At 40.8% G+C, this 20,131-nt stretch overlaps 4 protein-coding genes across 11 annotated transcripts in view; 3 read left to right on the top strand and 1 right to left on the bottom strand.

The window, feature by feature from the left end:
- The window catches only part of LOC105266735 (cytosolic carboxypeptidase-like protein 5), a 12,667-nt gene extending 7,984 nt beyond the window's left edge, over positions 1-4,683 (top strand). Inside the window, exons 2-9 of one of the 3 annotated variants that reach the window (XM_011305121.1) lie at positions 120-259; positions 410-549; positions 626-912; positions 991-2,021; positions 2,098-2,305; positions 2,384-2,545; positions 3,571-3,790; positions 3,877-3,988. In XM_011305121.1, the coding sequence (XP_011303423.1) occupies positions 435-549; positions 626-912; positions 991-2,021; positions 2,098-2,305; positions 2,384-2,545; positions 3,571-3,790; positions 3,877-3,896 (2,043 nt within the window). In that variant the 5' untranslated portion in view covers positions 120-259; positions 410-434 and the 3' untranslated portion in view covers positions 3,897-3,988. Of the gene's footprint in view, positions 1-119; positions 260-409; positions 550-625; positions 913-990; positions 2,022-2,097; positions 2,306-2,383; positions 2,546-3,570 lie in introns of all 3 variants that reach the window. The other 2 variants (XM_011305120.1, XM_011305118.1) reach the window with 2 other exon arrangements.
- Positions 4,684-4,847: 164 nt separating this feature from the next.
- On the top strand, positions 4,848-6,646 carry bou (boudin). Of its 2 annotated transcripts, XM_011305128.1 has the most exons (4): positions 4,848-5,048; positions 5,396-5,551; positions 5,714-5,860; positions 6,038-6,646. In XM_011305128.1, the coding sequence occupies exons 1-4, from the start codon at positions 4,982-4,984 to the stop codon at positions 6,244-6,246; spliced, it is 579 nt and encodes a 192-aa protein (XP_011303430.1). In that variant the 5' UTR covers positions 4,848-4,981; the 3' UTR covers positions 6,247-6,646. The 2 variants fall into 2 exon arrangements, with proteins under 2 accessions (XP_011303430.1, XP_011303429.1); XM_011305127.1 differs by lacking the exon at positions 5,714-5,860.
- Positions 6,485-13,179, bottom strand: LOC105266737 (coronin-2B-like). 3 transcript variants are annotated; one of them, XM_011305126.1, is made up of 9 exons: positions 12,888-12,973; positions 10,998-11,187; positions 10,372-10,569; positions 9,858-9,974; positions 8,939-9,688; positions 8,739-8,856; positions 8,444-8,667; positions 8,094-8,162; positions 6,485-7,854 (listed from the first exon to the last, which is right to left on the bottom strand). In XM_011305126.1, exons 2-9 carry the CDS (start codon positions 11,013-11,015, stop codon positions 7,669-7,671), a joined length of 1,680 nt encoding a protein of 559 aa, XP_011303428.1. In that variant the 5' UTR covers positions 11,016-11,187; positions 12,888-12,973; the 3' UTR covers positions 6,485-7,668. The 3 variants fall into 3 exon arrangements, with proteins under 3 accessions (XP_011303428.1, XP_011303426.1, XP_011303427.1); XM_011305124.1 differs by lacking the exon at positions 10,998-11,187 and having other exon boundaries at positions 12,888-13,179; XM_011305125.1 differs by lacking the exons at positions 8,094-8,162; positions 10,998-11,187 and having other exon boundaries at positions 12,888-13,177.
- A 115-nt stretch (positions 13,180-13,294) lies between these two features.
- LOC105266739 (Zinc finger protein 521) lies at positions 13,295-20,059 on the top strand. 3 transcript variants are annotated; one of them, XM_011305131.1, is made up of 4 exons: positions 13,295-13,606; positions 13,678-13,753; positions 13,832-18,685; positions 18,770-20,059. In XM_011305131.1, exons 3-4 carry the CDS (start codon positions 13,886-13,888, stop codon positions 19,109-19,111), a joined length of 5,142 nt encoding a protein of 1,713 aa, XP_011303433.1. In that variant the 5' UTR covers positions 13,295-13,606; positions 13,678-13,753; positions 13,832-13,885; the 3' UTR covers positions 19,112-20,059. The 3 variants fall into 3 exon arrangements, with proteins under 3 accessions (XP_011303433.1, XP_011303434.1, XP_011303432.1); XM_011305132.1 differs by having other exon boundaries at positions 13,832-18,430; positions 18,572-20,059; XM_011305130.1 differs by having other exon boundaries at positions 13,832-20,059.
- Positions 20,060-20,131: the final 72 nt, after the last annotated feature.

Consider the following 20,131-nt stretch of genomic DNA (forward strand, 5'->3'; position numbering starts at 1 on the left):
AAAAAAAAACACCCCAGCATTGCGTGTGGCGCCCTCCCTTTCTTGGGGTGCAGTACTACGATGTCGCTGGGGTCATTTAAACCCCCACAACCCCCTCTACATTAGTCAATCCTCTTTAGATGCAAGTGTCAAGTGTCAAAAGTGCAATCATGGAAAGATGAATCTCCGGTCGAGGACCGACAGCCAGTTGAACGTTTTGAAAACGTTTTGAATTCGCGGAAGAAAACCCAGACGAGACAAGACAGCCATGGACTTTGGGGTGAGAATTTCATTGACTTGTTTTCCACTACAACGACCAGAAAAATGGGGTCAGAATGTGCTGTAAATAAAAACAGATGATTCACCCTGGAATCTCCTGGGGTGCACTGAGAATTCGATAAAAAAGTGATTATTGCATTAAATTCCATAGATATCTGTTTCGTGAGGACTTTATCATGGCAACAACGGTTCAAAGTATCACATGTGGCAACTTTGTGTTTTATAACAATTTTGACTCTGCCAATTTGGCAAGGGTTGAGCCTGTGATCGCTGCCAACACCTCCAATCAGGGTATATCCATTTTTTCTCAATACAAAATTAAATCGCTGAGGTAAAAATGCACCTCTGTGAATTCAATAATTTCCAGATGGTTGTGAGACTGAGAGGAAGCCCTGCAAAACCTCTGAGACACTTCCAGATTACGAGTTCAACGTCTGGACAAAGCACGACTGCCATGGCACTGAATTCCAGAATAACAACAGGACGTGGTTTTACTTCGGGATTAAATCATCAGCCCAGGGGGTGTCTGTCAAGCTCAATGTTGTCAATCTCAACAGACAGTCGAAGATGTTCAGTCAGGGAATGTGTCCTGTATTCAAGGTCATCCCTGGACACCCCCAGTGGGAAAGAATTCGAGATAAACCGACTTACACAGTGAGTCAAGAGGAAAATATTTTTTCCATTTTCATTTCTCTGGCAGAAATCTATTACTCATGATCTCCTCGATTTCAGATGGACCAGAAAGGCAGTGAATTCACAATATCCTTTACAATTCGCACATCAGAGAATCCCAAAGCCATAACATATGTCGCCTTCACCTATCCCTTCACCTACACAGACCTTCAACAGTATTTAAACAGGATTGACGCCAGGATGCAAAAGCAGAACTACGGGAATACAGATGCTATTTATTACCACCGAGAGTGTGCAATAAAATCCCTGGAGGGTCGTCGCCTGGACGTCCTGACAATCAGCTCATACCATAATATAACGCCTGAGAGGGAGGAGAGGCTCAAGGGAATGTTCCCTGATGAAGCTGAGGAGAGAGCGAGAAAATTTCGAGGGAAAAGAATTATATTTGTCAGTGCCAGAGTGCATCCTGGTGAGACACCGTCCAGCTTCGTGTTCAATGGTTTTCTAAATTTTTTATTGAATCGAGACGATCCCATTGCCATGATCCTGCGACGTATTTATGTCTTCAAGCTAGTGCCCATGCTGAATCCGGATGGAGTTGCTAGGGGCCACTACAGAGTGGACACTCGTGGTGTCAATCTGAATCGAGTTTATCTGAATCCCTCGGCTATCGATCATCCCACAATTTTCGCTGCCAAGAGCCTCATCAGTTATTATCATAATTTTTATGAGGTCGTAAATGCAGAGGAGACTGATGAGGGAGGACAGGATCAACAGATCGTGGAAAGAACTGAAGACGTCACTCTCATGACTCTAGACGACAAGGAAAAAATCCTGGAGACCGAGCCTACCAGTGGAGGCTCTGGAAACGACGAAATAATAAAATCTAGTACTAAAAATATTCCTGAGGGAGATAAACCAGTGCCAAGGGGCTCAGAGGACTCTGGAATCTTCCTGTACATTGATCTTCATGGACACGCCTCGAAAAAAGGAGTCTTCATGTATGGAAACTATTTTGATGATGCTGATGACACGATAATGTGTATGCTCCTGCCCAAATTGATGTCCATAAATAATCCTAATTTTCATTTCACTTCCTGCAATTTTGCCGAGCGAAACATGTATCTCATGTGAGTCCTCTCTTCGCTCAGTGATTTATTTTTATAATTAAGGGTGAAGGAATAATTGCTGGCAATTTTTTTTTAGAGATAAGAGGGATGGAATGTCTAGAGAAGGCTCAGGACGAGTGGCTGTTTACAAATTAACAGGATTAATTCGTAGTTACACACTGGAGTGCAATTACAATTCTGGAAGACTGGTGAACACGGTTCCAGCGAGGGTTAGGGATGGAACTGGCAAGCTCCAGGGACACATGTTCGTCCCTCCAAAATATACACCAACAGTCTTTGAAGAGGTACTAATTGGATTGATGATCTTTCACTGGTGAATGTATTATTGCGAATTTGTTTGAATAATGGGGTAAATTTTTCAGGTGGGTTCTGCACTTGGTCCTTCCATTCTCGACCTGACAAACAGCAATCCGAACAGTCGTTTACCCAATAGTCAGTATCGTTCCCTCAGGGGTGTCAAATCATACTTGAAACTTACATACATCAACTCCCTTGCTGGCACCATTCACAGACCACGACTGAAGGTAAATGACAGCACTGAAAATCTTATTGACCTTGATAATATCGAAATAAGACAGTGTAATCTGTCTTGAATAAATTTCCCATCGCAATTTGTACGATAAATTTCTGATTTTCCATTTTTTAAAATCAATGAGTCTTATTTTTGGTTTTTTCTGTAAAAAACAACTTGAAGTCTAATGGAATTGAACAGTCAATGCACTACGCTTATTTTTTATATTTAATTTTAGTATTAGAGGGTTCGCATTTAGAGAGAAGAATAGAGGAACGAATGGGGGAGCTGTTGAATTTCACGGATATCCATTATCAATTGTGGTTGTGATGAATTTGTTGAATTATTCATGATTATACGAGTGGATTTCAAATTCTAGATGATTATATTTCGAATTCCAAGGTGATAAAGCATGAAGAGGCTCTTTTTGTACATTTGTGTGATTAACCCCGAGTGTTCCATTCTCATTACCTAAACATTAAGAAATAAATAATCATCCACTTGACTTCCCCCGGAGCTATATCGATTGTATTCGGAGTAATAATTTATGTACAATGTTCTGATGTACGTAATTTTATTTAAAAAAACTGAAGATTATAACATGTGTTAATAAAATTCAAAGTCTTTTAGCACAAGGAGGAAAATTTCTTTGCTTATATTTATTTTATTTTATTTTCGCTCCTGCTTAAGTAGTCCATACCCCACTGAGCACTATTTTAAGGCTTTTATAATAACAATCCCTTGAACATGTGGTAAGTTGACTAATGATTATTATTGAGTGTCAAAAGGCTTTGAATGGGTTTAGATTCGATAGTTGGATTACTCAGTAGTTTATGGATGTGGAGATAAGTATAGAGAAATTATTTTTATTTTATTTTCGTTATGATTGCACTCGATGCAGAGCTGGGGACTATTTAATTTAAATATTTCATTGATGATGGGTTGAAGGATTTCTCCAGCTCTGTGGAATTGTTTTTCAATTGAATCCAAAAATATTAAATCGGTGTAATTTTCAATATTAAATGTCTTTATGCATAGCCACTGGCATCCCACGATAATATTGGACCAGTGAAGGAGTCACCCTGTCTAGATGACATTGTTGCCTCCATGAACACTCCAAACGATCCAAATACCAGTCAGAAGAGCGAAACAAGTTGCACATCGAAGTCTAGGGTAGTGAGACGTACAGCATCTCTGTACACAGCAGTGAAACGAATAAAGAGTGGCAAGAGGAGTTCACGTCAGCTTTCCACAAATCGTAAGTCTCTGAAGAATCAACGTTTGAGTAATTCTGAAAATGGCCAGGTGGTTTCTAAAATCAGATCTTCACGACGGGGCATAAAGAGTCTCAAGGTGATTCATAAAATCGTGGGGAAAAAGACGAGTCAGATTGTCGAGCAGACTGGGGTCGTCAAGCAGGGAACCAAGAGACTCAAGATCGTCCAGAGGATCGTCAAGACCCGGCCCGAGGTTGGGGAGTCTTCAAAGTCAGTGGGGGATGAGGACAAGAACATGTCCAAGGGAAATTTCGTTGAGAGAGTCCGGAAGGGGGTGAAAGCCACACAGAGAAGCTCTTCCAAGGCCAGTGCGAAGAACTAAATCTTTTTTAAGCTTGCGGCTTGCTCGCAATTTTTTTTTTTTGAGTGACTCCGGAGAGATTTCGATATTTATCCAGGAGGGAAATCTCATTTTCGAATTTTCTAGTAGTCCTCTAGGGAAATTTATCGAGTGAAAAATTTTCTAAGTGAGTATACTGTGATACCTTCATTCTCCAACGCCCATTTAGTGATTCATTGTTATGTTTGATTGCAATCCTCTTCACATAGTCTATTTGCTAATTAAATTCATAAATTTAATTTATGAGAAGAATCTAGAAAAATGGAAAATTCTCTGTTTTTCACTTTCTTCTGATTACGGATTGAAAGGGAGTAAATGTTCTAGTGAATCTAGATTAGAGAAATTCTTCGATGAATTTCGATCACCTTTTTTAACAATAAAAAATAATAATAAATAAATACAAAGCCAATGCACAGGAATTGATACTTTCCATGAACAACTGACATATTAAATTATCTCGTAATTTTGGAAAGTTAATTTTTCATGAGTAATGAAAATTGTAAGAACTGCTGTACCAATCCCTCCATTAAACCAAAAGGAAAAAATATGAGTTTTTAATTTTTTACTGCCCATGACACTTTTTAGTCCATGCTTTTTATTTTTTACTGGAGGACGAGTAGGCGATGGATGGGCAGGTGCTATAGTTTGTTGTTACTCCCACTTTTTTCTCCAGGGCGATGCCATGCTATGACGCATTGTGACTTCGTCAGTCTTCGAGCTTTGACGCTACTTTTCCATTCCTCAATTACCTGTTAGTGTTTACACGCCGCCACGTTACTCCATAATTGTTTAACAACATTATCGAATGCTCATCATATCAGTGTAACAAAAAATGAGAACCATTAGCGTGAGGGAATATTGTTTGTTGCTGTGTTTGTTCGCTGCGATTGCAACACCAGGTGAGAATTTAAAAAACACTTGAGCCCATTAGGGTGCGGTCCCAGCTCCAATTAATTAGAAAACCCATTTATTTTAAAGTTCATTTATTTCAAATGTGAAGATCTCGTCATGAGCAACAGGTGAATTCCCATGAACAGATGTTACACGTTTTTCCTCCTCGAAAAATTGACTGATTTGAATTTTTTCGTTATATAATCACAGCTGGAGAATTATTTCAGTAATTAGTAAATACTGTGTTTTATTTGATGACTGAGTACTGCTCTTCGTGACGCATTCTCGACTGATTCTTTAATTTATGAGTCACAGCTGTTGAATAATTTTTTTGTTTTATTTCGATTGATCCCAGCGAGAGGCATTGATTGTTACCGATGTAACAATACGAGCGGTAAACACCAGTTTCAGTGTAATGAATTTTTGACGAATGACATCGACATGGTACCAGAGCCCTGCGATGATGTCTTCGGGGCTCAGTATTGTGTAAAACATGTTGGACGTTACGAGGGTAATTGACTGAATTAAATCTTTAGGGGCTCGTGACTAACTAATCTATTTAATCAAACACCTTGATTAACCCATTAACCCTTTCAAATTCAATAACGAATATTCTAATAGCTTGTGGAATAACTCTAACAGTAGTAATTTCTCGTTGATTTGATCAATGGAGCACTGGCCCTCAGATGCTATCAATGCACGTCTGCAACCGAATGGACTTGTGGAGAAAGCTTTCTCACAGAAGAGGCACAACAACCTGAGAGCTGTGATCATGTTTTTGATGCTCAGTATTGCATTAAAACTACTGGGCGTTACGGAGGTTCATGAGTAGCATAAAACTAACATTGGGATTATTCTCTGCACCATTTCAATTTAATCTCACATTTTTTTCTTTCTGTCGGCTCAATACTCAAACGCTTTTTATCACATCAGTAATTTTTTTATCGTTTGCATCCATTGTTCACTGTCACTTCTTTAAAAAAATTGTCTCCATCAGGGGGAATTGGAACGAAACGATACTGCTCATCAGTCCACATGGGAAACTTCTGTGAATACGTGAAACAGGTTGGGGACACTCTGGAGTACAGAACCTGCGTGTACACCTGTTCATCTGATGGATGCAATCCGGCCACTAGGGCATCTACCAGCGTAGGAGTCATTTTCTTCGTTTCGATATCCACAATCATTTATTTTTTTAGAAGATGAGCTCGGGGGGACTAATGGTACTAGAATATTTTTAAATCCGTCCACAATCCTCGCCAGGATAGTTGAGATATGCTGTTAGCAGTACTCCGTCCAAAAAAAAGATATTGAAGACAGTTTCTATTTTTTATTTAGTACTTGAGAATTTTTACGAGATTTACAAGTTAATTTGAGGGTATTAGACACTCATTACTAGGCTTAAATCTTTCAGAGACTTGGAATTAATGAAAAATGTGCCTTCTTCGATTCTAATACGGCTTCTTTATTTTTTAAAAATAAGCTACAAATTATACAATGATTCTTCGATTTCTACGGTTTCATATCATTTTGTACGCATGAATATTAACTGTTGTAGCGTGATTATTTGTTTTTTTAATGAAATGAAAGTTTGTCGTCTGTAGAATGTAAAATATTCTTTTTCTCCCTCATCATGTGTTCAATATTTATTCTGAATATATTGTTATTGAATCCCATCGACTCTCTCTTTGGCATTTTTGCTTTATTTCGTAGGCTTAAGGCAACATCAATTTATGGATTATTTCGGCTGTCACATATTCCATTTTTGAGAAATTCTTCTCTGCTAATTGTGCGATTCCATCAACTCATGCAACTCTAAGCTGCCTAAATATTATTAAGTAGAAATTTTGTAAAGTAAAAGGCAGTTATTTTCTTATCTTTGATTTGAAGGCACGGCTAAAATTTATATTCTCATTTGGGAGTTAATACAGTGAGAGACAACCGATTTTAATGCACAGAGATAAAAAATCTGTTGAAAATAATGGATTTGTTAATAATCAACAAATTTTTTTCTCCACTAAGATGAATCATGAATTTTGTGAGTTGAATGAGGGATAAATGAAAGAAATTAGCTAAATCCACAACATCGAGGTATTAAAAATACATATAAACATTGTATTATACAAATCAGTACAAATTGATTTGAATTATCATCATAAATTGATTTTCTAACTCTAAATACTCCACAGACATTTAATTCTAAGCCACAAAATACTCGTAAACATCGACAGAAGAAAAAAAATAACAATAATTGATCATTGATATGCTCCAAGATGATAAATTCGAAAATTGATGTGAGAAATAACAGAGGGGAATGGATAAAAATTGAAAAAATATTACAAGAGTCAATCACAGAATCAACTTAACTTATCAATAAACAAAATAATTCTGTCGTATAAATAGCTGCGAACAAAACAATTGACTAAACAATGATTTAGGTCCATTTCTTGTTTCAATACAATAATTATCGTAGACGACAAATGCAAAGCGATCACTCACCATCGAATCGTTCATAGAATTCAGCATAAAGCATACCAATAGCATTGTTTCATTCTCAATCACGAGTCAGAATTATTTTCTCTCCCATCAATCGAAATTAGAGATTAATTGTCCAGTTAAAAAATAATCTCAATGATTCTGGAGTTTTCTCAGTTGCTCCTCGAGTTCCTTGACCCTCACCTGGCTGTTAGCGAGCTGTCGTCTGACGAGACGCAACTCGTCAGTCTGTCTGGCATAAGCCAGTCGCAATTCCGCTTCGTTGTTCGGTGTCTCCACAGACTCCATAATCTTGTTGTCATTGAGGGGCGCATTGTTCTGAACAGGAAGAAAAATCCCATCAATTTATCGAATTAATGCAGACATCGTGAACATTCCCAGTCATTCCAAGAGTTAATTCTTTGTGTTAGTGAAGCACATGAACGATTGGATAAATTAAGGATTAAGACAAATAGAACTAAAATGAGCCAGTCTGGATACTGGTATATGATATCGATGATCAATGGTACCTAAACTATATTAGTCTAGATAATTCCGGGAATAAATAGCCAACCTACCTTGTAAACATTGGAATACGCCCCGAACTTGCTAACGAGCTCATAGAATTGGGTGCTACATCTTGTTGGCTTGATGGACCATGCAAAGTGTTAGTGTGTTAGATAAAACTCAATAAAACAATACAGTAATACATATCATTTTAAAATAAGTGATCGAAAGCTCTCGCTTTCCCTTCCATTTCACTTTCATAGAATAAATTCAAGAATTCGTGAAATTCTACTCGCCGTAGAATTAAGCAACACAAAAGCGAGTTACAGTTACAGTTCACTGACGACTCAATTCTCTCGATAATTAACGGAAGTGAAAAAAAAAAACACAAACACTGAGTGGATTGAAATTAATGTCTCACCTGGATGGTCACGTGTCCGAATCTCTGCTGCAGCTGGTGGATCTTCGTGCTCTGGTTGTTCGATGTTTTTTGGCTTTTCTCGATGTCCAGGGGATCGATCGGTCGATAGTCCGGGATTGTCTCCGTCGAGAGAAATGCAAATTTCTTTTTTGTGTTTACGTCAGCTGCTGGGATTGACTGAGGGGGTTTATAGACCCTGGGTTTGTGCGTTGTTATCCCTCCCCCTGTGTCCCGATAAAAAAAATCAATTGATCAATTGACGATAAAAATAGAAAAATGGGATAGTAGGGCTCACCAGTTTTTAAAGAGATTAACAGGGGCTGACTATTTATCCCACTGATCCAGTCTTTCGCTGATAATGCGGGTGTGGTACCTACGGTATCTGGATATAAATCCTCTTGGAATTGATCACTCTGATAAGAAAAAATAAGACATGTTGGTAATCATTCGAGAATAAATTAAACTGATTATAGAATACTTTCAGCAATATATTACCTTCCTGGGAACTATCATGGAGATGGGCTCACACATGCCTCTGGTGGCATGCAGCTTGTAGAATCTGAAGACCTCACAGGTGCTAGTATTGATCCCCCTCTTGGGCATGATCCCCAGGCCCCTCTGGGGATTTCCCGAGATGAACTGACTGAGATAGTGGAGCCAGGGTGCCTCATTGACAAACTCATAGTACCTAATATTGCCATCGCCCTTGCCAGCGAGATAAACAACATTGGTATCATTATCGCAGAACGGAAAAACAATTCCACTGGATGAGTCTATGGTCTCGCAAGCCAGGGAATTCGACAGATCGTGTTGGCTCCAGACGGCGTACTGTCGGTCCGAGTGTTTACTAAAACCAGTTGTTAAAAGTCGTCCCGTACCACCGAGAAACACCACTTTACTGGCTTTGGTACCCGCATGGCAGATACCCTCTGACACCACAATACCAGAGCGAGGCTCAAAGACCCTGAGCTTTTTATCCTTGCAGGTTGTCGCCAGAAGGCTACCATCTCGGTTTAAGGACATGCTGTAGATAACGTCAGGGTGACGATCGATAATGTTTATGGCTTCTCCTCGGTTTATGTCCCAAACGATTATCAAGTGGTCGAATCCAGCGCTGAACAGAATATTCTCGGCCACTGGATGCCATTCGATATAGGCAACACGACGCTTGTGCCCCTGGAGCTCCACAAGCCATTCCGTCAGATTTCTCGAGAGACCTCCGTCAGGAATATGCCACAGTTTCACCTGTTTTCCATTTATAAATAATTCGTGACAGATTGATTTAATCCATGGGAACATCTCCGGAATTTAAAATAATGTAAATGGCGTTGATGTTCGTGATTTTTTTTTTCGGTTGAATTTGCATTTTTTGAATTGATGAGAAATATCTGTTATTTTAATGAGCTAGACTTACGGTACAGTCGTCAGAGCAGGAGGCAATGACATTATCATTGAATGGATTCCACTTGATATCCAAAACGGGGCCAGTGTGTCCCGTAACTCTGTTGGCATTGAAATCTAGCCTACCAGTCTGCGATAGAGACAAATAATGTTTAACTGATAATATGAAAGTTACTGATAAAAAAGAAATTCGGCAGATGTAGGAGAATTGGCGGAGTGATGATTAACATCGAGAAATAGCCAGTGAAAGTGCGTTTGAATCCATTGCCGGATGGAATACGTGCCAAACAAACTGTGGAGCATCTTTCTTTTTCCCTGGTTGTCGTCATTAACTAGGAGTCTTGCCACGCGAGGTAAATTCTTTGACCAAGGTCATTTAACTCGAGTTATTCAAGCGTGAAAAATGATTTTGTACGTTTCAAATGGCTTTTCCCCCGGGAGATAAGTCTTCCCCAGGAAGACTATCTCCTGCATCTGCTCGTGATTAATCTGGTGGGAGTTAATTATTTTTAATTGATATAACTCACATTATCGAGGGGAATAACCAGAAATGCACCACCTCCAGCGACTTCTGTGACGATGGCGATAAATTTTGGATTAACAGCGCAAAATTGTGAATCATGGGCGTTCTTCGTTATTTTAATATTGTCATAGCACTTGTCACGCTTCGCTGGTACACCATAAACATGACGAAATTTACTGCTGCGCACACCACGGAACCACAACTGCAATTTTTCAATGAGTCGTTATCAGAGAACAATTGGTTTTTCGGTTATTAACTGAAGAGTTTATAACTTGGGAGTGGAAAATTCAGTGAACACGCGATGGTTATTTTCTAATTGTCTAGTTGTTATTTTTTTTATTCAACTGAGGATCTAGTTTATGAGCTATTGAAAGTCTTAGAAATTAATGTTACTTTTTATGACCGAGGTTGAGGGATCGACTGGTCGATTGATCGATTAGCGAGGGATATTGTACCCCTGATTTGATGAAAAAGTGATAGTTAATGAAGGTACTTTGAGTTTTTTTTTTTATCGATCAAGTTGGGAATAGACAGGCCTCGACCCAATTCACAGCTTTACTATTTTTTATCAATGTTACGAAAAATCAATGAGTAATGATAAAACGTAATTGGATGCGGAGTGACACTCACCTGTTTATCGTTGGTCATATTTTCCGAGTGAAAATGGTATCATGTATTCGTGCGGTATTTTCAATCAATGTGCACGATGTACTATTTGTTTTCAAATAAATTAAAGCAATCTCCATGCAATAACTGAAACAAAACAGCCAATTTCTCGCCAGCCAATCTTCACTTGGCCCCAAAAATTCCGGTTGCTTTACTGAAATAATAGGAAAAGCCGAATACTAACTACAAAATCATAAGAATTGGTCTTGATGGTTTTTGGCAATTGGAGGTGCACCGAATTTATTTCTGATTGTTGGGGTGATTGGAGTGGATTGGAGACTCACTCTCGACGAGCACTCGACACTCACTGAGATACATTTGGTGGAGAACTCAAAGCCTGTTGACGACTCCCTTCTACCAACTCTAGTCGATTTACAGCATATCAGGCATGTGAGTATAGCGTATAACGGAGCAAGTGTAAACATTCCGCGGGGATTGTAGCTTGTTCAGAAAATTTGAAATTTCAATTCCAGAGGAGAGAATAAATTATCCAGCGACTCCAAGCTCTTATCAATTAATCCCTCACCACTTAATTAGCTAATTCGATAATAATCCACGATTCAACGTGACTGAGACAGTTATACGAAGAAATATCAAATAAAATGAATTTCTTTTCGTAGAATATTATAATTTATTGAATTCAATCGTTCGGATAGACCAGATGTTTTGCTCGAGTTCAGATGGAGAAAATCAATAGAAGAAAAGGGAAATCAATCAATCGATGATGCGTAGATTTCACTCGCAGTGAAAACACTTGGCAAAACCAGAAATCTCGAACTTGTACCACTGAATAATCATAAAGTGGGATAAAAATGCTGGGATTTGGGTGAGGGAAACCGCGTGCCCCTAATTCGTCTCGATGTCATCCCAATATGAGAAACGAATACGAGAATGGGCTTTCGCCAGATATACCTGTATAAATCAAGTGAAATAAATATTCGCGCGAGTGAAATTTCAATGAAACTCAATGCCCTCGTCTCTTGGAATTTAACAAATTTCGCATCTCCGGGTCGGGGTAATTATACGCATCGTGTACCTCATTCCGCCCAGCGAGAGCTAATTAAAGGGTGAGAGGGGTGTTAATTAAAGTGGGGGAGGTATTTTTAGTTCGATACCAAAATCGCTTCATCAGGATCGAATTGCAGGTGTCGATTCGGTAATTGTTAATTTAATCTCTAAATATCTCTGGGGGAAATAAAATTTTCAAAACCTCAATCTCATAAAAAAATTAAAAATTTCAGTTTTCTAATTAGTACTATCAACAATTCCCGTTGATTCCCGCTCCTCGTAGTTGAATCCGCATTATTATTCCCGGACACGCTGGCTGACCCCCTAATTACCGGCTATTACCTAATTCCAAGTTAATTGCCCTGGCAGCCAGTCTGCAAAGCACTCAGGAAATCCAACAAACTGGTCCACTGTAAATTGAGTTATCATCCCCTTGACAAACCCATCATTCTCCGGAGTCTCAAAAATTCCAGGCGATGATTTTCACCCGGAAGTGTCCGGGACGCATCTAGAATTCTTAATCAGCCCCCAGGAGTCGTCAATAAATTCAACGAGCTATGAAATTTCCAGAAATTGTTGTCAGTCTGTGTTTGACATTTCCGGAGTGGTTAGACGGGGATCAAACGATTAAAACCCCATGGGGCCACAACAATGAAGTTGTTGTCCAACAATGGAAAAATGTCAAAGGACGCCGACGACGCCGACGACTCCAATCGCTCCGAGACCAGATACAAAACGGAGGAACGTCTACAGCAGGCATACGTTCTCTCCACGATATACAATAGTCATGAGGCCTTCCATAACAAAAAAATAATGGATAATAAATAATGAGGAGGGCATTCTTACTCGCTCGCTGGGTTTATAGCACGCTCTTGCGTCGACCATATTGTTCAACAAGTTGAGTCGCTCATCCTTGCCTTCCTGGATGTATTTCGACTCGAGATCCTTCATCTCACGCTCTCGAACGCTATGACCCATGTATTTCCCCTTCAGTTTAAGTTTGAAAATCTTGGATCACTGCACTCCCCACTTTTTTCAAATGCACGGCTTTTATTTTTATTTTTCACTCCCCCACTTGTCAATCTATTGAAGAACACGAACTTCTGGGGATTCGAAAGTCACCACCAATGAGGATAGACTGAAGTAGTGGCTCAGGTGACGGGGTGCGGAGGACATATCACCGTCGTCATCCCCTGGGAGCGATGGCGCCTCGATCGAATTTTTTTTAGGGATTTTTGTCGGCAATCTAGGACATATGGAGCATTTTTATCTTATGGGAAATTTTGTTTAGGTTAGGGCGATGGATCTTGTTCATTTGGAATCATTACTGTGTGATTCATAATAAGTTTTTTCATAACAAAACGGAGTAACAGGGAAAAAGTGTTTTTTGGGTTTATCAGGTCGCGATTTATTGCCGATATCGTCAGGACACGGTAGTATTGATTGTAGAATAGTTGTTGAAGGAGAATTAGAGTAAATTGAGACCATGAATGCGAGCTAATGCGACAACAACGACTGATTTAACGTCATCGATTGTCATTTCTATTTGAATTGATGATTATCAGGTAAAACCCACGATTTTCTTCATAACAATGGAAGTATTGTTGGAACAATGTTGTAATTTGCGTCATTACAGTGCTCGATGATTCTGAATACACGTGAAACATGATACTAAAGAATTCGCTTCGTTATCTCTAGAGTCAGATGTCATGGTGAGTTTGATGATTCAAAATGTTTCAATAATTTTGTTGGAATTGTTGTCCGTGTAATTTATCGGGGCATTTTTGCAGTGGTAACACGTTAACCTGAAACAAATAGGGTACAATGAACAGTTGATTACGACAATGGATGAGGAGAACTTGGTGAGGTGTCGTCGTGTGTCTGTTGTACTGACGCCGTTGAAAAGCTCGGAGATAAATAAATGGAGGCCTCAAAAAAAATCAGTGAAAAAACGGAGGAATCGGTGGCAGAATGGGAGTTACAGAAAGCCAAGAAAATCATCTAGAAAACTGTCAGTGTCTTCGTCGAATGTCGATGAGAATCGCTCTGAAACGAGAACACCATCCAGTATCGCTGATAGTATTAGAGACATCAGGACAGATGACACGAGAGATGTCGGTCTTCCCATCGAGAGTAATGAGCCCTTTCCTCTGTGGAAGTTCAAGAGAAAACGACCCAGTGAATGCTCTGAATCTGAGGGTGAGGAACCAGTCAACAAGAGGCTGTCCACTGATCAAGATTCGAATATCAAGTCCACAGAACTCAAGATCAATCTTCCGAGGCTGTCAGTCACACCAACAGCTGGTGAAGATCAGTTTGAGGATGAAGACAGTGATATCGATGTAGACAGTGTCCAGGATGCAGCGAGTTTGATAATGGACAGCTGTGAGGACACCACGGATAGAGTTCCAGGGTATTCTGGAGTTGAGGAGGAGATTTCACCCTTGAGGCCTGAAGGAGAGGATTCTGATGATGAGGAGTTTGAGAATGCTGACCCACCTGCTGATCCTAGCCCAGATCCAGAGAGTATGAAAGGGGATCCCTCGGACGATGAAAATGAATCTGATAACGACGAGGACTTGACCGATCTCTGTCTTATGAAGGAGCCAACAGTTCTAGTGACCAAGCTGGAGGATGTGATAGAGTCCTTGGAGAATAACTACTCGTTTCCAGATAAGAAGTATCTGTCAGAGAGACATCTCGATATTATCAGGGCCTTTAAATATCAAGCTGATTCTGAAGACTCGTCTTATTATCTTGTTATGTCCCCTGACACTGAGACCACAGTGTCCAAGGATGGAAGTAATTATGAGTATGAGGAAGATGATGAGGAGGATGAGGATGACGAGGAGTATGAGGAGGATGAGGAGGAAGACGAAGAAGACGAAGAGGAAGAGGAGGAGGAGCAGGAAGAGAATATCAATGACGATGAAGATGACGAGATATTCACTGCGAGTCTGTTTGGTGGGAGGAGGAGAAACAGGAGGAGAATATCAAGTGAAGGGAGCTCTTGCTCTGATATCGATCCACTCCATGCTGAGGGTGAAAACCAGACGGAGAAGTTGGACACTGGGACAGAAGAGCCACAAGCACAGGAGGATGAAATTCCAGAGCTGGAACTGCCTAGCAATATTTCTTCGACTTCCTCACCTCGTACACCTACCCAACTAGCCAATGATGCTGCAGATACCTCAATTTCCCCAGAGACTCTCCTCATGCATCCTCTCTCCTGCGAAGAATGCCAGGAGACATTTGAAACAGCAGAGGGGGTATTGAGCCACACGTGTGCTCCCGCAGACTGTAAAAAAACCAAGTCCAAAAATAAAGCACAAAAGCAGAAGAAAAGGATTGCGCCCAAATCCACGAGTCTTGACTGCACCCTCTGCTCGCAAACATTTGAAAACCACGAACTCCTGGGTCCCCACCTTCTCAGCCACACCCCGAGGGAGCACGAGGCGGCATTCAAAGCCGCTAAACGTCAATCTCGAAAGGCTGGGCCTCGACCTGATGTCGAAGTCGTGAGCTCACCCGATTCAGATCAAGAGGAGTCCACAGAGGTCCAGAGGGCTGATTCAATCCAGGCAGGTATTGCCATTATGAATGAAAAATCTAAGGGTAAGGCGAGTAAGATTGCAATTCCAGTTGCCATTTGTCCCTGTCACGTTGACGATTTGAAACCGACTGATCTCACTGTGCAAATTGAAATGGTTCTCTTCTGCGAAATCTGTCAGGTTTTATTTAGGAGGAATGAGTGTTTCGAGATGCATTACAGGACTAATGCAGAGTGTAATAAAGACAGGAGAAAGGGTAGATCGCCTAGATTATTCTGCATCACTTGCCGAGTCGTTCTGAGCAATCTCTCTGACATGAGGAAACACTTGGAAAAGCATGTTAGTATAAATCGACATGGCACTGTCACTTTTGTCTGCAATATCTGCAGAGTTGTTTTCTTTGGGGTGGGCACTGTCTTTTGTACACACTGGTTCAATCACGAGAAGGATCCCATGTTCGTTGCGAGTAGATACTCCTTTCCCAAATTATGTATCTCGAATCGAGGGAAAAATCCCATTGGAAAACAGCCTGGTGAGCAATATTTTTTCGTGGCTGAATATGTCTGCAGATCGTGCAAGCAGCAATTTTCGTCTGATAGCGATCTTTTGAATCACATGAAGGATTGCAAAGGGGAGGAGAAGCAATCTAGCTCTCTAAAAGAAATTCCTAAGGAGCCTGTCAAGAAACCATTGACACCTCCTTCTCCAGCTCCACCTACCTCTTCAGCTTCTCCAGCTAATGCACCAATTCGAGAATCTCCCAGGAAGGCTATGCACCGGATAAAAATCAATGTGTTAACGAAATCTCAGATGCTAGGTGCAACGTCTCAATTACCTCGTTCTCGAGGCAAACTAGCATTATTCCGACCTGCCCAGCCTCGACCTGCTCCACAAGCAACTTCTCCACGAGCACCTGCTTCACCTCAAACACGCTTACCTCTACTTCGTCCCAAGACGATACACATGGAAAAATATACAGACGACGCCTCCATGTTCTACATCAAAAAGTGGATATGTGACATCTGCGAGGGAATATTCCCCACGAGAAAAGCTCTCATGGAGGAGCATGTGGCGATTCACTTCGACGGTACAATCGCCCTGGAGAAGTTCAATAAATCAGTGCAGAGAGTCTATACTTGCACTCTCTGTCGATCGGAGTTCCCCACCGCCGAGGCGCACAGCTCTCACTGGCTAGATCACCACGTGCAGCAGAAATACTGGTGTTCTGCCTGCACGGACTCATACTTTGACCTGAGAACATTTATGAGGCACGTGGTTGTGCTGTGTCAAAAGCAGCATCCGACCTGCAGGGTCTCCTTCATGACGAAGGAGATATGCAGACTCTGTAACGTTGCCTTCAACAATTCTGGTGAATTTGCTAAGCACAATATCGATTATCACGCTGTCAACAGGATCGTGGCGACGAGGGTAGAGGAAAATCCTGTGGTGACAATGACTGAGGTGTCTCCAGGCAGTAAAGACCAACCAGGAACGTCGACGAAGGATATAAATGCTCTCGTGACCAGACAATATTCTTCAATTGCTCCGAAGAAACCTTTGGGACAACAATCTCTGATTTTCTCACCAGCTGGTAATCCCCAGGCTTCAGGACTCGTTCTGTGTGTTCAGTCTCAGGGTAACAACGAAGGAGCGACAAGTCAACAGGCGAATCGACCGGTTGTCATTAATATCGCTCTTCCGAATGTTAATAATTCGGAGAAGGTAGTGTCACCACCGAAGGTGAGGGCTCTGGAGGATCCCACTGTCCAGGTGGTTCTCACTCAGTCAAAACTTTCAGAGTCCACTCTCTCTGCCTCTCTTGTCGCTAATTTGATACCCGTAAAAACCATGGAAACCACCAGGGGACAGAACTCCTCGACCTTCGCCGTGACGATGAGGGATACCACCGCCACTGGAGGTTCTGTCACTGAAAAGAACTCTGTCCTACCTGAACAGACAATCTCCAGTGAAGCCATCAATTCCCTCATTCAGAATCAAAATTTAATCCACGAAGCAACAGATCACAACGAAATTTCTTCACGTGATAGTCAAGAGAGTACTCTCGCCGTTGAGGATATGCCAGAGAATAGTACAACTAGTAATAGTGATGACGTGCAGATACTTCAGGTGACGCAGAGTCCCCAGAAATCGACAACTGCCAGAAGTGATAAAACGGCAATTTCCCCAGAGAAATCCTCATCAGTTCCACAAGCACCGGCTGTGGACAGTGACATTGAGATTCTCTCGGAGACATCAGCCCAGGAAGAGCGGGATAAAAATAGCACAGCTGAAGAAACACCATCCGAATCAGTAGAAAAAACAGTGAATCCGGACTTGTGCCCGGAGAACAGTGCAGAAATGACTCTGCTGAAGAATGTTCACTCAAAACCCCGGGGATTTCTCCGTGTGAAAAACTTGTCTGAATTGCAGGACGAGAATAAAAATGGTAACGAGACACGAGTGAATAATAAAGGAGGTAACACGTTGACTGAGCACTTAATGGCGCACTTGAAGAAAGCCAAGAGCCCTACAAAGCCGAGTGCATCAGCTAATGGAATAAATAGCGACGAGAGTGGTGGATCAGCGAGTTCTCCCCATGTACCTGGGCGAAGAATTCTGCCGAATATACCACAGAGGGGTCAGGGAAGTGGGGCCAGGAAGGCAACACCCTTGACAGCTAAACAGGATCACTCAGGTGGTGTTGCAAAACCCATGAACCGAGTTACACCGATTCCAGGATCGAATGCTGGTATGGGCATGAGTTCTCATTACAGCAGGCCCCACAATTCTCAGTTCTATGGAAATGTCGAACAACCTGACAACACACAGAATACATACGTATGTCCTATTTGTCCACACAACTATCATAAAACTCTTTTTAATTTTCTCACTCATTTAAGTAAGCACCAAAATTTGCCACTTGATGTTGAAGCTCTTGTGTACAGTTTGCTTAATGAGAAATTCCCATCCAATAAGCAGGGACATGTGCAGGGACAAGTGGCGAACAAGTACAATTGTCTAGTGTGTTCGAGATTCGAGACTAATTCCCCTGGGCTATTTCGGAAGCACTTTGCAACGCATTCGCAGCCTATGGTGAGCTCAGCTATTCAGAATTTCATTTACGCTTATAGACAGCGTTTAGCGGCACATATCAACTCCATATATGGACACTTCCAGTATCAGAATCATCAGAATCGTCAGGTGGGAGCTGCTACCACTCCTGGCATCTCCATTGGTCAACAGCTTTACAGGTGCAGTTTGTGCGCCAATTACCAGTTCTCGACCTATCAGGAACTTGAGGAACACGCTCAGACGATGCATGCCAATTTTTTTAATGTCACTGAGAGGTCTGTGTGTCCTCTGTGCTCCAGTATTTTTGACAGCACTCAGGCACTCAAGGAACATCAGGAGATCCATCATACTTTCCTCTGCACCATCTGCATGCAGAAATTTCCCAATGGATTCGAGCTTGGCAACCACTATGATCTCCATCGAAACGGACAAATTGGCAATTCGTAGATAAAAAGAAGATGAACATTCACTCTTCTTTCTGGAGCCCTGATGTATTATTTCAACAACTTCTCGATTACACGTTTATTTTCTTTCATTTACCCAAATTTATTTTTGTTAGACGAGAGGAGGAAATTTCAGTCTTTTTTTTTCGGTTTTTTAAATTGATTTCAAGCTTTAATTTAAGGTTTATTAGAGGTAAGAGGTGGACTAATCGTGGATTGGAGAGGAGAGGTAATTGTGACAACGAGATTCATAACTTGGTATACGATTTTATTAACTCTGCTACTTCTTCTGACATAGTACATACTTTGAGCATTCGTACAATCTTATGATAAAGATAAACAATAGTACGGTGAGAAGATACCTGATGGAGAAAATAATATATTAGGTGTTGAAATGTTGTAGTCACATGCATATTTTAAATGATCAACAGTCCTCTTCATTGGCACGAGAAATTGTGGAAAAGTAGAAACGAATACGAACACAATGTTCCTTGAAAGCGCTTGGGATTGTCTATATTACTTATCACTTATTTATATCTAGAGTTTGAAGTGAGCACTCACTGTTTAATGAACCATTTATCATTTCGATTCATCTTCCAATATTACAAATTAATGTTAATGTTTGATTCTTCTTATTATTCATACACATCTACGTTTTGGCACATTATTCACAATAAAATGGCCGTGTTAGGGCTCATTATTACAAGCGAGAACGAAATATTTAATGAGGTACCTATTTTTCATGTACCCACTGTTGCAGATTGACAGATCAGTGCGAAAGTATTTCACGTGTTTACGAGTGTTTGGAAAAGGTCACTTAAACTACTGTAAGATTTATGGAGTAGATTAATCTTTGTATAATGCCCTAGAGCGCTGTCTCCGAACCATGTCTTCAAGTGATCAAATATGTTCTTTTTTTAAATGAATAATTAAATAAAGTCAATCAAATTTATTATCATTATTGCACTTAATTCCTCGTACGTATCTCCAATTTTTCCCATTGGTTTTCGTTACCGTGCGCCAT

Source organism: Fopius arisanus, unplaced genomic scaffold (genome assembly GCF_000806365.1).
Source record: "Fopius arisanus strain USDA-PBARC FA_bdor unplaced genomic scaffold, ASM80636v1 scaffold00041, whole genome shotgun sequence".
Taxonomy (NCBI): Eukaryota; Metazoa; Arthropoda; class Insecta; order Hymenoptera; family Braconidae; genus Fopius; species Fopius arisanus.